Source organism: Falco rusticolus, chromosome 7 (assembly GCF_015220075.1).
Source record: "Falco rusticolus isolate bFalRus1 chromosome 7, bFalRus1.pri, whole genome shotgun sequence".
Taxonomy (NCBI): domain Eukaryota; kingdom Metazoa; phylum Chordata; class Aves; order Falconiformes; family Falconidae; genus Falco; species Falco rusticolus.
In genome coordinates this window covers 4367301-4384923 of record NC_051193.1, presented here as the reverse complement: position 1 = coordinate 4384923, position 17623 = coordinate 4367301, and the positions used below count along the sequence as shown (strand labels likewise).

Genomic DNA, 17623 nt, shown 5'->3' with positions numbered 1-17623 from the left:
ACAAGGTTATCCAGGGCCTTGCCGGGTCTTGAAGCAACTTGTCCACTTGGTTGCAATGAAGTGTGTAAGTTTCTTCCAATTTTACAGCGGGTTTTTTTCCAATTTTAGATTATAAACCATTCCTGATTGCGTGACAGTCAAAGGCCCATGAGTCGCTGAAATTGTGCTCTTGTGTGGGGAAATGGTTAATGCAAGTTAGAGCAAACTGTCTTGCAGGTGGAGAATTGTGCTGGAGGGGGGAGCGGGGCGAGGGGGCACAGGCACATCCCAGGTGTCTCGAGGCAGCAGCTAAGCCGGTTCGGAAACCTTGCGAATTGTGTAGCTGCATGGATGCCAGCACTGAATGCGCCCGATGCTAAAATTAGATACAAATCTGAGTTCCTAATAAAAAATGACAACATAAAATCATAGAATCATTTAGGTTGGAAAAGACCCTTAGGATCATCGTGTCCAACCATTAACACTGCCAAGTCCACTACATCAGTATCCATAGAAGAGTAGTTTGACTTTTTGAATTAACTGTTACATAGCCACAGACTGTGATCCTTAGTAATAGATGTGTTAATGCAAATAAAACCGTATTAGGCTCTAATTGGACTGGAAAACTGTTAGGATAAGCTGGTAGATACAGCTTCTTCGCTTCGTATTTTAGATCCACAGATGGAGCACTGGAAGCAGTGAGGATTAGATAGTAAATCTGTGCTAAAGAGTCAGTGGAGAGGCTGGTAATCTAGATTCAGTTATGGTAGATACATTTGTTTCTGTTTGTACAGTCTTGTAATTTCCTAGCACTTAAGGAAAAAACAAGCAATCTTGACAGTGTGCCGTGTGTTAAAATACTGAGTGAATACAGGCTCAGTGCAAATCAAGTATAAATAAAATATTAGAAGCTAGACTTGTCTGTTGGAACCAGCTTGCCCAAGTTAGCATTCTGATAAATTGTATGTATTGCCAGAATATTTTCAAATGCTTTTTCCTCAGGTCTAGCATTTTGCAAAACAGTGCTAGTTTGTATGCATGGTGGGGAACCAGATGCATAATGAAGCAGGTGATAGGAAGTAAGTCCAAGGAGCCAACACGAGCAGATTGAAGATGCAGGTAAAACATGTTTGGGAAATGCAGAGCTGTCAGGGAGTTAGATGATTCCTGAATATCACATTTTAAGATGTGAGTAAACTTTGGCGAAGGACCTGAAATTTTGGTGTCATTTTGGTTATCAAAAAGAATTTTCCAGTTATTGAAAACAATTCCCAAGTTCTTTGTTGTTTTTTTTTCCTATTATAGAATGTTGTAATGACTAGCCTAAATAGTATTTTGCTGTGTGTAACAAACAGGAAATGGGGAAAAAAACTCTGTCTGAGGTCTGTGTGTAGCCCAGTATAATTTTTCAATCTGGGTATGTAATGAAGTTCTAGTCTCGTTGCTTTATTTTGTTATATTGTACGGTGTATCTTTTCTTTAAATACTGAGTTTAATGTGTCTCAGATTGGCAGTCACTGTTCAGGGTTGGGTTTTTTTCTCTCTACTAAATAGCTTAGTCTGGCGTAGAGGCTTCAAAGTAAATAGGTAGCTTATCGCTAGTCGGCAGAAATCCCTGCTCTTAAGTAAAAATACTGTCTGTCTTCCTACCGAGCAAACACAGAGCTGGTGTGTTGGACTATTTGAAGACCTCCGAGACTCAGCGGGCAACTTACTTTTGATTATTGTTTAAACACAGAGAATTTAAACGCAAGTGCTTTAACTTGCTGCCAAGTGCCGTGTTCTTGGGAAACATACTTTGTGATGTGGTTTCTTGAGTCCGTACTCAGTTATGTGTTCAGGAAGGTGCCTAGTATTTTTACTTAGCTTAAAACACTTTGTGCTCTTTGCTCATGCTGCTAGGGTGGTTGCAGAACCGTGCAAGTCGGGCTCCTGCTGCACGTGATGCATCCTCTGGGGCTTTTAATTCAAGTTAAATGCGAGTCATCTCTGTTGGCTGGAGAATCATTGATCGGGTTTATTAAAAGCTGATCCATGCAATGTGAGCAAAAAACATGACAGCACTGAAGTAGCCACCGGCGGCTGGTATTGCGTGCTTATCTGAAAGCGCAGTTTGTATCTGTGTCACCCAGGTGAAACAGGCAGAACGGTTAAAAATAAGTAAAAGCACATGGCCAGCAGCAGTGTTCCTGTCTGCATTCATCCTGCTGTCAGTGTCACCGGCAGCTTGCACAGATGGGACTTGGAGCTGTGAGAAAGCTTTAAATAATTCTCCCCTTTAGCCTCGGTGAAATGCATCAGCCCTTACAGAAGCTGTTGTGGCCAGTGTCAGCATGTGCCACTTTTTAATAGTCTTCCTTTTTTAACTTTGAATGCCAGGGAGGCTTGAGAAACACCTGAAGTTGTGGGCTTTTTGGAAGGGCTTGGGGCAGCAGGACCGTGTCGCTGCTTCAGGGTCCTCCTCGCAGCAGAGTCTTCCTGTTCCACTTGAGATACATTCGGGTTGTGGAAACCCAGCTCCTGCGAGGACCTGTGCAAGCATTGGAGAGAAGATGCTCTCACCGGGCAGGTGGGCAGCAGCAGCACTGCAACCTCACCCCTCTGCTGAAACAAAATCTCACTCTGTGAAACAAGATTGGGATGGTAAGTCTGAGAATTGCTGCAGGTTTCCCGCTTCCATGCCACTTGTTTTGAAATGATTTCGCTACATCACATCGATGAAAACTGGGAAGGCAGAAGTGCTTTTCAGAGAGCATCCTTCCTTTCCTCCTCCCTGGAGGCACAGACGGTGCTTCCCAGCCAGAGGAGCTGCATCTTCCCACCTAGGAAATACCCCAAGGTCTTCCTGAGCTTATATTGTATAATGTTATAACTATTGCTTATAAACACAACCATGCACAGAAAGACGGCAGCGTTGCCTGCTGGATTTACAAATGGCCTAAATGGATGGTTATTATCCGAGAGAGGAGCCTCCCGTTTTCGTCCTGGGCTTTGAAGCTGAGCAATGACGAGCAAAGCACTGGGATGGTTCCTGTGCCAGGTACACAGAAACCTGGCAATAGTCTGATCTTCAGAGAAATTCTTACTTTTAATATATTCAACACAGTTTTGCAGATCAAAAAACCCCATCTTACAAGGGACTTTGTAAGAAAGAGAGAGACGTACATATTTTTAGAAGGCAAATAACTTGGTTTTATGTAAGAACTGAGTACCAGAACTGAATCTGTCACTCAGATACACAACTGGGACTGTGAATTACTAATTCACAGCACGGAATACCAAGATTTGTCCTTTTTCCAGGCATCATTAATAAAGCAGCGGTATCAAGATTTTATTTTTATTTAACTCAGTTGCTCCTTATATTAAAAACAGTGTCTCAGAAGCTTGACACCTCACTTGAATTAGCAAAGTCAGCATCTCTAATCACATCCCTGTTTTGGGGTACATTTGAAACTAGTCGTTCGCTCTGTAAGAAACGCCATTTCACTGCATTTTAATTAGAATTTGTATAATGGTTTGTACAGCAACTGTGTAAGTGTAAACAGTGTAGAACTAAAGGTGTATTCATTTATAGATCGTTTGCGCTGTCGCTGTAGGCTAGCGCGCGTGATGGCCCCACAGTTAATAAGAGCAGTGTATCGCGCTGCTGCAGCAGCTTCTGGAGCCCAGTAATTCAGCGTAGGAATTAAAGGAATTTTAGCCAGACTTCTGAGAAGTATTTGTCCTTTAAAACCCATAGCTCCGGTATTACTTGAGGGCTAAGGATCGGCTTTTCTGATAAACTTTTTCTGATAAAATTTGGGTGAGAGATGTTTCGGTGCACAGTCTTGGAGAGGCTGGGTATGTCATCCAGCAAAACGAGGAGAAAACAAAAGTGGATCTTGTGGATATATTACTTCATACCTGAGAACGACTTTCCTGTGTTGTACTCCTTAAATCTTTTAAGTATGGTATGATGAAATCCTTTTCATAAGAGCAGCAAGGGAATAAACCGATTTAACACGGTCCCTTTGTGGGTTTAAATTACCTCTTTTTACTGTTGGAATTCTGAATTCTTTTTTTCAGCAGTTGAATAAAAATCCATCTATCCATTTAACATGTAATAAGCCTCTCTCCTGCACTGATATTTCTAGATCTTTTCGGTGACTGGCAAGATGTAATGTGACGGTTCTCTGAAAAGACTCCGCTTTTCTTTCCAAGTCCTCTTCAGTTCATTTATAGTTCATAAAACCTGCGTATTTCAGCAGCGTTGCCAGGAAGCAGTGGATGCAGCTGGACCCAACCTGCAGCATCTCCAGCTCTTCCCTGGAGTTGCGAGGCAAGCATAGGAAATGCTTTGCACTACTCCAAATCCTCTACTGTCCAAGGCAGCAGAACAAAAAATAAAATAAAATAAAAGCAGTGTATAATGGCATAGCCAGGACCTTTTCACAGCTATGGAATCTGTTTAAAACCATGAAGTAACGGGCATGGGGTAATAGGGATGTAAAAAGTGTGGTGATGATGGTTCCCCTTCCCTCTCTCCCCATCCCCTGGTAATCCAGATGGCTTAATTAATTTTGAGTTTTATAGGTAGGGGTGAAGTGTGTCAGAAATTTAAAAGTGAATTATCCCTTTGTGTAAAAAGAGCAGAGCATATTTGTTGAGGTCATCCTGAAAGCATCATCACTAAAAATTATCTGCTGATGCAGAAAATTGGATTTATTCTTATGTTAGCATTTCCATAAAAATACAATTATATATAAATTTATGTTCTCTAAAAGCTTGTAGTAAACTGGGCTTTCAGAAAATAAGACACTTAGCTTTTAAAGTCCATTTTTAAATGACCAGATGGTGCTTACAGTATGGAAGCATAAAACTGGTGAGAGATAATTGATTATTTCCATTTAAAAAAGGGGGGTGGGGTGAGACTCGAGGTGAAACTCCTTTTAATTGCTGTATGGTTAACTCCTGCCTGTCAGCAGAATATTGGCAGTATCTGCCGCCGTTTCTGGAAGCACCTTGGTGAAATTGCTGCCGGCCAGACCCAGCACCGCTGTGCCATCCTGGCACCACGAGCAGCCCCCGGGGATGTCAGACGGGGCTGCAATTAAGCAACGGGTTTAAAACTTAACTCAGCGGCTCTGATACTGCGGCTTACTAGGGAGTCGAAATTAAACTTCTGTTTAATAAGGATTTTATGAGGTGTATCTTAAATATTCCTGCACGTTTGGAAAATGCGCGTGTCATTTGTTTGAACGACTTCATTCCTCAGCAAAAGTAGGGTCTTCAGAGCAAATGTGCTGGAAGCACTTCAACTGCTGGCTTTTATTTCCACACTGCTCAGCCTTGCTTCTTGCCGGGGCTGTAACGGTGGTGGTGGAGCATGCTGCATGCAGCAGGAGGTTTATCTTGCAGGAAAAAAAAGAATAAATAAAAGGAAATCCCAGGAGAGAGTTTACATAGTTCCTGCTTTCTCCTGGGGGACCAGGACACGTGAGCCCCCAAGCATGTCCATGGAGGTCCTGTCCCTGGGGGCAGTCCTGTACTTTCCCAGTTCCTCCTTTGCTTCTTCTGGAGGCTCCTGGCTGGGGGCTGCTGGCACCATCCCCGCTGGGGCTCTGGCTGTAAAGTCCTCCATTACAAGCCCGCTTGCTGCTCCTCATACACATTATTGTTTTAAAAGTGCATTTGAGGTGCAGTAACATCAAGAATCGATCCAGCGTTGAGCTGCTTCTCAGAAAGTGTTTATAGCTTTAAACAAAAAAAAAAAAAAAAAAGGCAAAAATAGGCATCCTTTGTTATGTTGATATCTCCAGTGATTTCAGCTGTGTGAACTGTGAATATTTCTAGGCTCCAGGTTTTGATTATAGGGCTGTTTTGTTGGAAATCCCTCTTTTATGGTGCTGGGTAGGCGGCAGTTATATTCTGCTGAGGATTTCTCTTCCCTTGTGTGCTGAGGCCGGTGAGAGTTTGTTTGCTGATTCCTGGTGGCTGCTGAGCATCTCGTTAACATCGAGCTTTTTATTTAGAAGCGCTTGCCCTGCGATCGCTGCCATTTCTTTGCGTCCTTTGCCTTTGGTGAAACAATCTGTTGCAGCAGCCGGGAGGTGAGCCATGGCTTGGTGCATTTGATCTCTTTGCTTACGGAGGACTGGAAAAACCCAAATTCTCTTCCAGGTGCCCCCACCTGCCCCCTTCCTATTGAACACCATCATGGTACGGACGTGGCGATGCTGCACCGGTGCTCCGAATTCGCAGAATCACCAGCTCCAGCTGTAAGTACCACGTCTCGAAAACCTCTCCCCTCTGTGTGTTGCAGGTATGGTGTGAATATGCGTTGCTTGGCAGCTCGGGTCAACTACAAGACTCTGATCATCATCTGCGCTCTCTTCACCCTGGTGATGGTGCTGCTCTGGAACCGATGCTCCTCCGACAGAGCTGGCCCGTTCCCCCGCAGCCTCGCTGGTCCCGAACGCCGAGCCGCCGCCGCCGCCTCCGAGAGCGACCCGGCCCGGCAGCAGAGCGAGGAGGCATCGCCCCAGGAGCAGCAGAAGGCTCCCCCCGTCGCGGGAGGCTTCAACAGCAACAAAGCCCCGGGGCTGAAGTACGAGGAGATTGACTGTCTGATCAATGACGAGCACACCATTAAAGGGAGGAGGGAAGGCAACGAGGTCTTCCTGCCATTCAGCTGGGTAGAGAAATACTTTGAGGTTTATGGGAAAATTGCTCAGTACGATGGTTATGACAGGTTTGAATTCTCTCATAGCTACTCCAAAGTATACACACAGCGAGCACCTTACCACCCCGACGGGGTCTTCATGTCCTTTGAGGGCTACAACGTAGAGGTTCGAGACAGAGTGAAGTGCATAAGTGGCGTTGAAGGTTTGTATCGAGCATTTTAAATTTCTTTTTAATAGTTGAAATGCTTCTTAAAATTTGCTGCCATCGTTTGAGATGCAAAGTGATGTTAGTTTTGTCATGGTAGTCTCAATATGAGAACTCACCTGCAGTCTCCACTTTATGCCAAGTTTTCCCAGCTCCTGTCCTGCATCTTGGGTTTTACTGGTTGTAGCAAACCGCAGAGGTGCCAGGATGCTTCTCCTACAGTGCTGCTGTTAGGTTCTGGCATTGCCACGGATGCTTGTATCTGTCAGGGAGCTATAACTGTTTGAAAATACAAAATTTTTTTAAAAAAAAAAAAAAGCCTGGCCCTCCTTTCTGAGGAGGCTCCTGCTTCCCTGTGGGCACAGAGACAGCCCCACGCTCCGAGTCAAACGGCCCTGCTAGCAACCTGCTCACGGGCAGCTGAATATTTGGGGTTTTGTCTTCAGGTTTAACAATATCCCATCTCCTTGCCTTGCTGGGGCAGTGCTGGAGACACAGCAGTCAAGCCTTCCCCGCTGGGCTGCTGCTGAGCAGGCGGAGAGGATTTTGCTCAGCAGCGTGGGGTGAGCTCTTGCCAGAGCTCATCCTTTGCACAGGTCCAGGTAAACGGGCATCACCGCGCTGCTGCAGCCAGGGCAGGCAGGGCATCGCCTGGCCTCATCCTGCGCAGCAAGGTCAGGAGGTTTCAGAGAACGGCTGAAGGGTCAAAAAACTCTCCAGCCACTAGAATGTCCCTGTATAAAATTAATATACGGTAAACCCTTTCCAATTTGCGCTTTTGCTAAACCATGCAATCAGTAATTAGTACGCAAGGTCTTCCCGCGTCTCGGTGAAGATTTGATCGTGGAAAATTTGTGGCGGGTTTCATATTCAAGAATTAATGACTTTATAAAGCTATTATGAAATGTGACACTGTGACCCCTCATAAATTAAAGACCAACTTTCACTGAAGGAATAAAATATATGAATTTTCCTGCACCTCAGTGATCGGTGATGCTCTGCTGTGTTGATGTAAGCTCTTCCCGTGATACGGTCACTGCAGAAAGCTGGCGTGTCTTATGGTGAATTTGTCTGGAAAGGCTTCACGTAAACAAATGCATAGGGTATGTCCGTGGGTTTTTTGGGTTCTTTTTAAGTACGCTCTCACATTTTTATTGTTATGTTTAACTCTCATCCTCATTACATCTGCCAAGGAAGGGAAGCAGGGCTTTGAAACTCAGGGCTTTCCTAAAGATTCAAATGCTTCCTGGTAACTACACATCCGCTACGTGTGAGTATTGCCCTGCTCAGGGTTTACGTGCACTGTGAGAGGCTGAGGAGATGGCTTTCCTTTCCAACTGATGCACACATTGCTGATTAAATATGGCTTGTGAATATGAATAATAGCCATGGGTGCTGTTCTTGTCATTGGGGATGTGCTTGGTGCCTTAGAGCCCCCCCAGTTTTTGTATGAAATGAGGAAGACAGGTGAGATGCCCTTTGCAACTGGACTCTGCAGTTCTTGTGATGTTTTTTTAGCAAAAAGCTGAAATTCAGTAAGAACTAATTGAGAACCAGGAGGGACTCTGCACCTCTTGCCTCCCCAGATGTGCATGCTGGGGACACATGGTGCTGTGCGTGGCTGCTCTCTACTTAAGCCTCGAGAGACCAGTGAGTTTAATACTCAACAATGTGGTTATTTAGCTATGAAGCTTGCTTTTTTGTAGCGTAAGAGCTGTCATTATGAAATGGGGTGCCAGAGCCTGGGTTTTGTAAAGGCAATAGAGTTACTGGTACCCAGCGAACAGGTCAGAGGAGATAAATAGTTGTAGTTTGTAGGGAAGGGGGTTTAATATTAAAACACGTTTTCAGACAGTTTTAGGCTCTTGCCTTGCACCATTCCAGCCCTAGAGATTCTCATGTTGCTGCCTGACGAAAAAAGCCTTGTGTTACATTTTCGCCTTCTCTTTTTCTGCAAGGTTATTGTGTTATGTCCTATGACCTGGAGAATTTTATCTTGTCATCTTGTATACATTTCAAGTAAAGCTCTTATAGCAGATTTCTTTTCTTTTTTTCTTTTTTTCTTCTTTTTTTTTTTTTTAATTTTGTCTTTCAGTCTCAATGAATGCACCCTTAACTGAAAATGCTTAGCATTAATGAGTGAGATGCTTCCAGGAGATAATATGCGGTATTTAAATATTTCCTGTGATGGTTTTCTCTTTTGGCAGCAGTAAACCATCACATCTCCATCAGTAATATTTATTGGTAACACAAAGCACCAAAATATGTCTGAAAATGTATCTTCTTATATTTAGCATAAGTAATTTTTTCATTGTACCAGATTTCAGAAGAAATTGGTTTCTGAGCATAACGTTGCCAAGGGGGAAAATGGTGCGAACACCAATTCGTTTATTTTCATCTTTTTTCTTTTCTTATGCGCATGCAAAGATGCGCATTCCTAAATATCCTTGGTTTCCTGCGAGAGGGTCCTACTGATCTATTCCCATTTGTATTCATATTTAGAGGTTGGGAGTTTGTTCCATGTAAAATTCAGGACTTTAGGAGAACCCTGGTTTTATCCGTATTCTAAGTATCCTGTGTTTGCTGGTTTGTGGAGGGACGGGTATAAATCGGTCTCCTCCGCACAGTTTGTTTTCATTTCCCACACAGCCCGTGGTGCAAGAGGCAGTTTATGGCATGAGGGGTTTTTCCCCCAAACCCTGAGGCTGCAGCTCCCGGGAGCTGGTGGAGGGCAGGCAGAGGAGAGCCTGGAGCTCGGCAGGGTTTCCTGCGGGTGCATCTCTGCTAGTGATCGCGCGGAGGGTGGAAGTTACATCTGGAGGACAGCTCTGTGACATTGTCTGAGCTCATTCGATGTGTTATGCAATGCGTCAGGCCACAGATGATGTACTCTTCCATGTCCCTGCTTTGAATCCTCTAAAGAAGTGCTGCTGCAGGGGGTACTTCTGGTCTGTGAAGACTTTGAAATCTAAAGTTGCCTTAACCCAAAGTTTAAGAGCGAGAAATGTTCTCTCCTGCAAGGCTCCCAGCTTTTGGAACAGCAAGTTGTGTGTGAAGGGTTAATCCCAGGGACGGCTGGGCTGCAGCAGTAGCTCTGAAGACAGGGGACCACTTTGGATAGAAGAACTGGGGCACGTTCTGCTGGGCTTGTGTGGAGAGCCCGGCTGCTTTCTGCAGGCATCATTTCAGACTGCGCTTGTAATGCCCTTAGGGGAGCCAGGGTAATTGGAGCAGATTTGTGGATGCTGGGTAAATTGCTCTTTTAGCATCAAATAACTCTTACCAAAATCTAGTCATAACATATACACTTAATTTGCAAAGATTTATGTGGCGTTAAAGGGGCTGTGTTAGATGTAATGTCGTTTGGAGGTTTAGTGGTCTCTGGGGTAGGGGAGAAAAAAATCTGTTAGGGCATTTAAAATGTATTTTAAAATAAGTGTGATGCTTCAGTAAACAATTAAATGAGAATGTATGGAAGACCCCAATAAGGACTTCTCTGCCACTCACATCTGCTTAGTTTTGACTAGGTATGGATCTCAGCGTTAAAGGGAGCAATTCACTCCTCGAACTGGACTTTCCTTGAGTCTGGCTAATGGTGAAGCCTAGAAATACCATTTGCTAGAAGTAAAGGAGTGATGGGATATGGAGGAGGAGCACGCAGAGCTGCAAACACTGGTGGTGTGGGGCTTTTTTAAACAGACTGATAAAATACTACTTTTCTTCCCCTCTCATAGGTGTGCCGTTATCCACGCAGTGGGGACCTCAAGGCTATTTCTACCCCATCCAGATTGCACAGTACGGGCTGAGTCACTACAGCAAAAACCTGACAGAGAAACCACCTCACATCGAGGTGTACGAAACGGCTGAAGAGAAGGACAAAGGCGGCAGGGCCGTGGACTGGACGGTGCCAAAAGGCTGCTCTCTCTCCACAGTATCCGATAAAGCCAAGTTCACAAGCGTCAAACAGTTTGTCGCTCCAGGTGGGTTGTGCTAAATGCGTGGCAGCTAAGCCACGTCTGTTAATTTGCACAGATGGTACCAGGGGAGCTTTTAACTGGCTGGGATTAGCGTGTTTTCATTTGTCCTGCGTGACTCCCCGTCCTTCAGGTCTCACCTGAGAATGTCAGCTCGTTTCTGTGTCTCTGGAGTTTTTCTTTTCTTCTGTTTTCTCTCCATCACTGCTTTTTCAACACTATTTTAATGAAAAAATGGGTGGCTGTGTGCACGGAGGGCAGCGAGAAGCTACAGTCACGTTTCCTGAGCCTTTCAGCTTTTGTCTCAAAATAGAAGAAAAAAAAAAAAAACACCAAAAAAACCCCACAAAAATGGAACCAGTTGTGAAGCCTGGGAAATAGCGCTGACGTGTGATAAGCAGATGTTGACAGATGATAGATAAGGTCTATTTTCAGCCTGGAGCAAGCGTAGCACGTGCTGCTCTCCGGTTGGACCCAGGATCTCTCTCTTCATTGGGATGCAACTATTTTTGCAACATTTGAGCTCTTGGTTCTGGTTAACCCAAGTTGCCTTAAACAAGGCGGCAGCAAGGGAGAGCAGCTGCCCTCGTGCTGCGTCAGTGTTTGCGGGGGGCTGGGGGAGGACGGTGAAGGTCTGGGGCGGGATACGGGCACTCTCCTTCACCTGCAGATGTGCAAGATGCATTTTGTTGCCGTCTCTTCAATTTACCGTGTTCTGTTTTGTACTTAGCAGGGAAATTCATTATTTTATGCAAGAGTTTCCTTTGTGCTAGGACAGAGTCATTAATAAGGACGTAATGTATTTTTCCTCAATCAATACCCATTAGAATTAATGAGTCCCTTACTTAAAAAGACAATGAAGTAATTTTCAGTTGGCACCTTAGGCTTGGGTCTCTAGGGAAAAAAATGCTGAACAGTCTTGTGTCTTTGTAGTAGATAAATACGGGGAGAGGAAAGGCTAAAAGATCTGTTATGTATTCTCTCCTCATCCTTTATTGATGGCAGAGTAATCTGCGGGGCTCGAAGGCCATGGTATGCATCCAGTCGTCTTCGATGGCCTTAAGTAATGGATTTATAGGCGCTTAAGGCAGCGCAAACGATGGGTAGCCTTTAGTTCTCCTTTGCTTCTTAAAACTCTTTTTTTTTTTTTTTTTTTTCCCCTCTATTATAATTTGCTTCGTTATCTCACAAGCATTTATTTACCAGGAGCTGTAGAACTTCCTTGACAGGAATTGCAAGTGGGGTTTTTTAATTAGATTTTTCACAGGAGCAAAATTTTGTGTACCAGAGCGCGGGGTTTCTTCTCCCAAAGCGCAGATACTGATCTCCAAAACTCAAAGGAGTGAAGCTTTTACTTTAAAATACTGGAAAACATGACATTCAGTCTAAATAATAGGTACTGTACGATGGCACCTTCCAACACAAGATGTTCCAAAATGCCATAGATTCGTTTGGGAGATGGGGAGAAGCCCCTGCTGTGCAGAAGCAGCTGACCCAGCCCGATGGTTGCACGTAGAAACGTTTATGGGATATTTCACACATCGAGAAGTAGCAGAAAGGAAACAATGGCCTCGCACGGGAGAATTTTATTCTATGGAAAGCCGTTAATTTAAGATGACTGTCTTTAAGTGTTTATCATCCCTCTGTGCCTTCAAAGCTACAGGATTTGCCCACAGCCTTACAAACTAATTAGCCCTTTGATCTTCTAGCATAGGTTGTTTGGGGAGAAGTTGATTTTACATTTTAAAATCTAGCTTGCGAGAGGACACTGGATTTTATTATGTGGTATTGCCTAGGAGCTTTATTTAAATTTTTTTGTAATTAAAGTGGGTTTTGCCAATGGAGAGGTTAATAAATACTTTAACATGTTAGTCTTTCTATAGTCTTTTCTTCCCTCCCCCCAAAATAAACAGCGCAGTGGTTTTTGGAACTGCCAGGTTGTGAAAGAAAAAAGTTGGATATTTAAATATTAGTCCCGGGGGGATCCTAAATATCTGCTTCTCGGCACTCCCAGCCTTTCTTTTCTTTTTTTTTTTTTTTTTCTTTTTTTTCCTTTTCCTGAAAGCAGAGCTTTATTCAGAAGTACGACTCCTCCAGTGATGCCACGTTTTTGGTGTCTTTTCTGCCAAGTGAAATTTTCAGTTTGGAACAAAAAGGGGGTTGTCGGTTTACGTTTTGTATTACAGAAGAGGAAAATCCCGCAGCACCTACATCCTTGCAGCTTGGCTGCTGTGCCCCATCCCATAGGAAAAGTCCGGCTCTGCCTGCCCCGTATCCCAGCGGCAGTGAGCCCCCATGCTGGCGGCCCTTTCCCTTACCCTTGCACTCCTCCATCGACCAGGTACCAGAAGCACCTGATAAAGGGATCGATGGAGCCCCTGGCACTTCAGCTCCGCAGCGAAGTGCTGCGGCGCGTTAATGTAAGATGCGAACGAGTTCTCCCCGGTGCTGCGGGAGCCGGCCTTCACTCGCAGATTTACTTTTGTGCTTAATTAAATAATATATGATAGTGTGCAGAAAAAAATGATTCAATTATTGATGGGCTGCCCTAAAAGCTTTTGGATCCTGCCTGGTAAGAGGGTTTACCTCTGGAAGCTGCATTTCATCGCTTAAATGTTTTGGAGAAGTGTGCGCTTTACCACTGAACAAGGCTTTTCTGATTTGTTTTGCAGAAAATACTGAGGGGGTATCTCTGCAGCTTGGGAACGCCCGAGATTTTATTATTTCTTTTGATCTCAAATTTGTAACAAACGGTAGCATTTCTGTGGTTCTTGAGACGACAGAGAAGAACCAGCTCTTCACCGTGCACTACATCTCCAACACCCAGCTCATCGCTTTTAAGGACCGAGACATCTACTACGGCATCGGTCCCAGGACTAGCTGGAGCACCCTCACCAGAGACCTGGTGACCGACCTGCGGAAAGGTGTTGGCCTCTCCAACACAAAAGCCGTGAAGCAGACCAAAATCATGCCCAAGAGAGTGGTGAGGCTGGTAGCGAAGGGAAGAGGCTTCCTCGATAACGTCACCATCTCCGCCACTGCTCACATGGCGGCTTTTTTTGCTGCCAGTAACTGGCTGGTGAGGAACCAGGACGAGAGGGGCGGCTGGCCCATCATGGTGACGAGGAAGCTGGGGGAAGGCTTTAAGTCCTTGGACCCGGGCTGGTACTCGGCCATGGCGCAAGGACAGGCCATCTCGACGCTGGTGCGGGCGTACCTGCTGACGAAGGACCACGCGTTCCTCAGCTCGGCTCTGCGGGCCACGGCACCGTACAAGCTGCTGTCGGAGCAGCGCGGGGTGAAAGCCGTCTTCATGAACCGGCACGACTGGTACGAGGAGTACCCGACCTCGCCCAGCTCCTTCGTGCTCAACGGTTTCATGTACTCCTTAATCGGGCTGTATGATTTAAAGGAAACAGCTGGGGAGAAGCTGGGGAAGGAGGCGCGGGTCCTCTACGAGCGCGGCATGGAGTCCCTGAAGGCCATGCTTCCCCTCTACGACACCGGCTCAGGGACCATCTACGACCTTCGGCACTTCATGCTCGGCACCGCTCCCAACCTGGCCCGGTGGGACTATCACACCACCCACATCAACCAGCTCCAGCTCCTCAGCACGATAGACGAGTCCCCCATCTTCAAAGAGTTCGTCAAGAGGTGGAAGAGCTACCTGCGAGGTGGCCGGGCAAAGCACAACTAGAGCTGACAACCAAACCCCTCGGTCCTGCTGCCTCGCAGAGGTACGGTTTCAAAGGTTGCATCCTAAGTTTTTTACGGACCTTTTCAAAGAAGTGATCCTTAAAACTGATCTCCTGAAATCATTGCATTCCAGTGTGAAAACATTCGGGTCGGATGGGTACGATTCGGGAACTTCACCTGTCCTTAGTGCTCCACAGCGAAACTTTTGGCACGAAGCAAAACCCCTTTGTGCTCCTGAGTTTGAGGATGGTTTTTGGTTGGGTTGGTTGGGTGGGTTTTTTTTCCTTTTTGTAGGAAAATATTTGCAGAAGCCATACAGGTCTCTAAAGTCCAGCACTTGCCTGAAAAGTTAGTCTGTGGCCTCTTTTAAAATGGAGTTATATGTGTCTATGTTGGAACAGCATAACAGATCGTGTGGTGTAATGCCGTAAATATTTACTTGTAGCCTGGGTAGTGGACAGTGTATCTTTTTAAAGGTGTTTTGTTGGTTTTTTTTTTTTTAATTTGAATTCTTTTTCTTTGGGGTGAAAAATACTTTAACTTCCCCCTGCCCCCGCCCGGTTCTCTGTACGGAGATCCTTTAGCTGTACGGTTTCTTTACAGACGTGTGGACAGAAGAAATGTGGACCGCGCGCAGGCTTCAAAGTCACGTCACGTAAGCACAGCTCGGTGGGGCTCACGGACTGCACAAAGCCTGCAGCCATGCCACCCTCTGTTTGTAAAGCCCAATTTACCGTCTCCTGTCAGGTTTGCTGGTGTTGCTTCCTCCCTGGTAGCTGGAATCTTGTTGTGGAGCCCGATGTTTTGTACTGTATTTTTTATTTACACCTCAGAGGTTTCTCTAAGCTTTGGCAATTTCATTCTTTGGGAGACCTGTCTTGAATTCCGGGGTGATGCGGAGCTCATTTTGAGTAGCATGCAGGAAATTCCATTGGAAGTAGTTAACGTTTTCCTGTGGTGGTTTTCATTTTTAACCTGCTTGAGCATATCAAGTATTTTAAAAATTAAAATTACCCCAGAGGGCTTTCCAGCTCCGCCTGTGCTTTAATACCAAGTGTCACCTCTGCCTACTGTTTTACTCAGAGTGTAAGGGGTTGTTACATCTCCAGCACCGGTTTCTTGGGTGTGCTTTGTCTTCGTGGCTCTGCCAAGCGAGCAAAGGTGCCAAACACACGCGTCTAAACCCCAACACTGTCACCGTCCTGTTGTAATGCAGAAGAAACCAGGCGACTTCTTTTTCCTGTTTATCGGTCCTGTACAGCCACCGTCAGTCCGCCTGCTTGGCGTGTGGCATCCGGGGTGATCCAGAAATGTAAATCCAACCGATTCCATCATTAGATCGGGGTGTTTTATTTGGTAGCGTAGCAAATGCTGGGCTGTCAGCTGTGCTGAGGCATGCTGGCGTTTGCTGCAGGAGTCCCAGGCTCGAAAGCTCCCGACGTACGCCGGCATGGGAAGGACACGTATTGGCTTTGGGGTTTTTCCACTCATCCTATTACATGTTGTACATGTAAGTGGGGGTTAAGCTTAAGATGTTCATACTGAGGATGAAGTTCATTCGAATCACAAAAAGGCTGGGCACAAGGACAATATGCATCTTGATTATTTTTTTTTTCCTCTATTTTTTGATGCTTTTTCTATTTCTCGCAGTTATTTGAAAACAACTTTTTAATTACTTGATCTTTGCAAACGCATGCTATGAACATGTCAATATGAGAAGTGGAAGTCACAGGAGAAAGTTCAATACCAAAGGTAGCAGAGGTGAATTTTTTTTTACATACATGTGTATACACACACACGCACGCACACACAAAACTCAGAAAAATGTGCTTCCTTTACAAACAACTGGTCCTTACTGCAAACACAGAAACATCTTTCTCCTGCATGTTTCCTTCATCTTTTGCCCATTTTGGATTTGGAGAATCTAGAGAGACTCTCTGGGTACTGCTCAAGAGATGGTATCGGTGCCTTACAGAGGCCACAATCTCCTTGTTTGTTTTGGTTTTTTTTAATTAATGCCAGTTAACAAATTGCAGTGTCGCTCATCTTCCAATGCTTCGTGAGAGCCAGCCCGGCAGCTGTTGGATAGGTGAGCTCAGAAGCGTAGGTTGGCCAAGCCAACGCCGTCGGTCCTGTCAGACCACCTTATCCTTGACATCTCCATTGCATTTTTGTTGGCCTTAGCACACACGTTACTTAAACCAGCCACCATCCGAGGTGGTGGAACCGAAGAGAGTTAGTGTGGGGTTTCTCCTGTTATTCTTTTTAATTGAGTTGTGCAATGGAAGAGGATTATTGGATGTTGGTGCCCATAACTCCATCAAATTCACTTAAGTTGGGGGTTTTTTGTTTGTTTTCGGTCTTCAAGCTGACAAAGATCTTAGGGATTAAGATCTGTTTAATCTTTCCATGGGGCTTACTGTACATAGACTTCATCGGAAGCATAGTGCGCATGGGTATACGCAAACCAGTGACACACAAGCACAACTGTACAAGTGTGGCAGTGCTGTTTTTTCTCGGCCATCGTGCAAGACATTCACTGAAAGCTGCTAGTTTCATTCACCTTGTAATTGTACTTTTATTTTTTCTACGTTTTTTTGGTTTGTTTGTTGTTTGTTTTTTTTTTACATGTGGGATATACACCATGTGTTAAATATGCAATAAATTGTTTACAGGATGCTCTTATAAAGGGTAGTCCTTTGTAAAGCTGTACAGACTTTGCAGTTTAAGCACAATGTGCACATGTTAGTTTTATATACAGCAAGACATGACTTTTTGCAGCAGGAAAGGTTCTACTATGTTTATATACAAAGTAAATGGATCAACGTTTGTGCTTAATGTAAAGCTGCTTTATAAGACTGTAAAATAAATTTTTTTATCTTAAGATAAACATGGGGCATTGTGTCTTTGTTATTTCAGTCGGTACCTTCTGCTCTACGTGTGGTTGTGGATGAAACATTCTTTTTTTTTTTCAACAGTGAAGAGTTTTCCGATTTGAGGTAAGGACCACAGATCTATATTCTCTGCCTGCTCAAGTAAAGTTCACACAGTATGTTGCTGGTGTGAGTTATTTCTGCTAAATGCATCTCATTTTTTTGATATTCCAT

The 17623-nt window shown here is 44.8% G+C and overlaps 1 protein-coding gene across 11 annotated transcripts in view; it reads left to right on the top strand.

Annotated features, from left to right (window-relative positions):
• Window positions 1–17406, top strand: part of GLCE (glucuronic acid epimerase) — a 55645-nt gene extending 38239 nt beyond the window's left edge. For 10 of the 11 annotated variants that reach the window (XM_037394274.1, XM_037394276.1, XM_037394271.1 and 7 more), the window contains 3 exons: window positions 6281–6843; window positions 10581–10826; window positions 13493–17406. In XM_037394274.1, coding sequence (XP_037250171.1) covers window positions 6294–6843; window positions 10581–10826; window positions 13493–14517 — 1821 coding nt within the window. In that variant the 5' untranslated portion in view covers window positions 6281–6293 and the 3' untranslated portion in view covers window positions 14518–17406. Of the gene's footprint in view, window positions 1–6280; window positions 6844–10580; window positions 10827–13492 lie in introns of those variants that run through there. The other variant, XM_037394282.1, reaches the window with a different exon arrangement.
• Window positions 17407–17623: the final 217 nt, after the last annotated feature.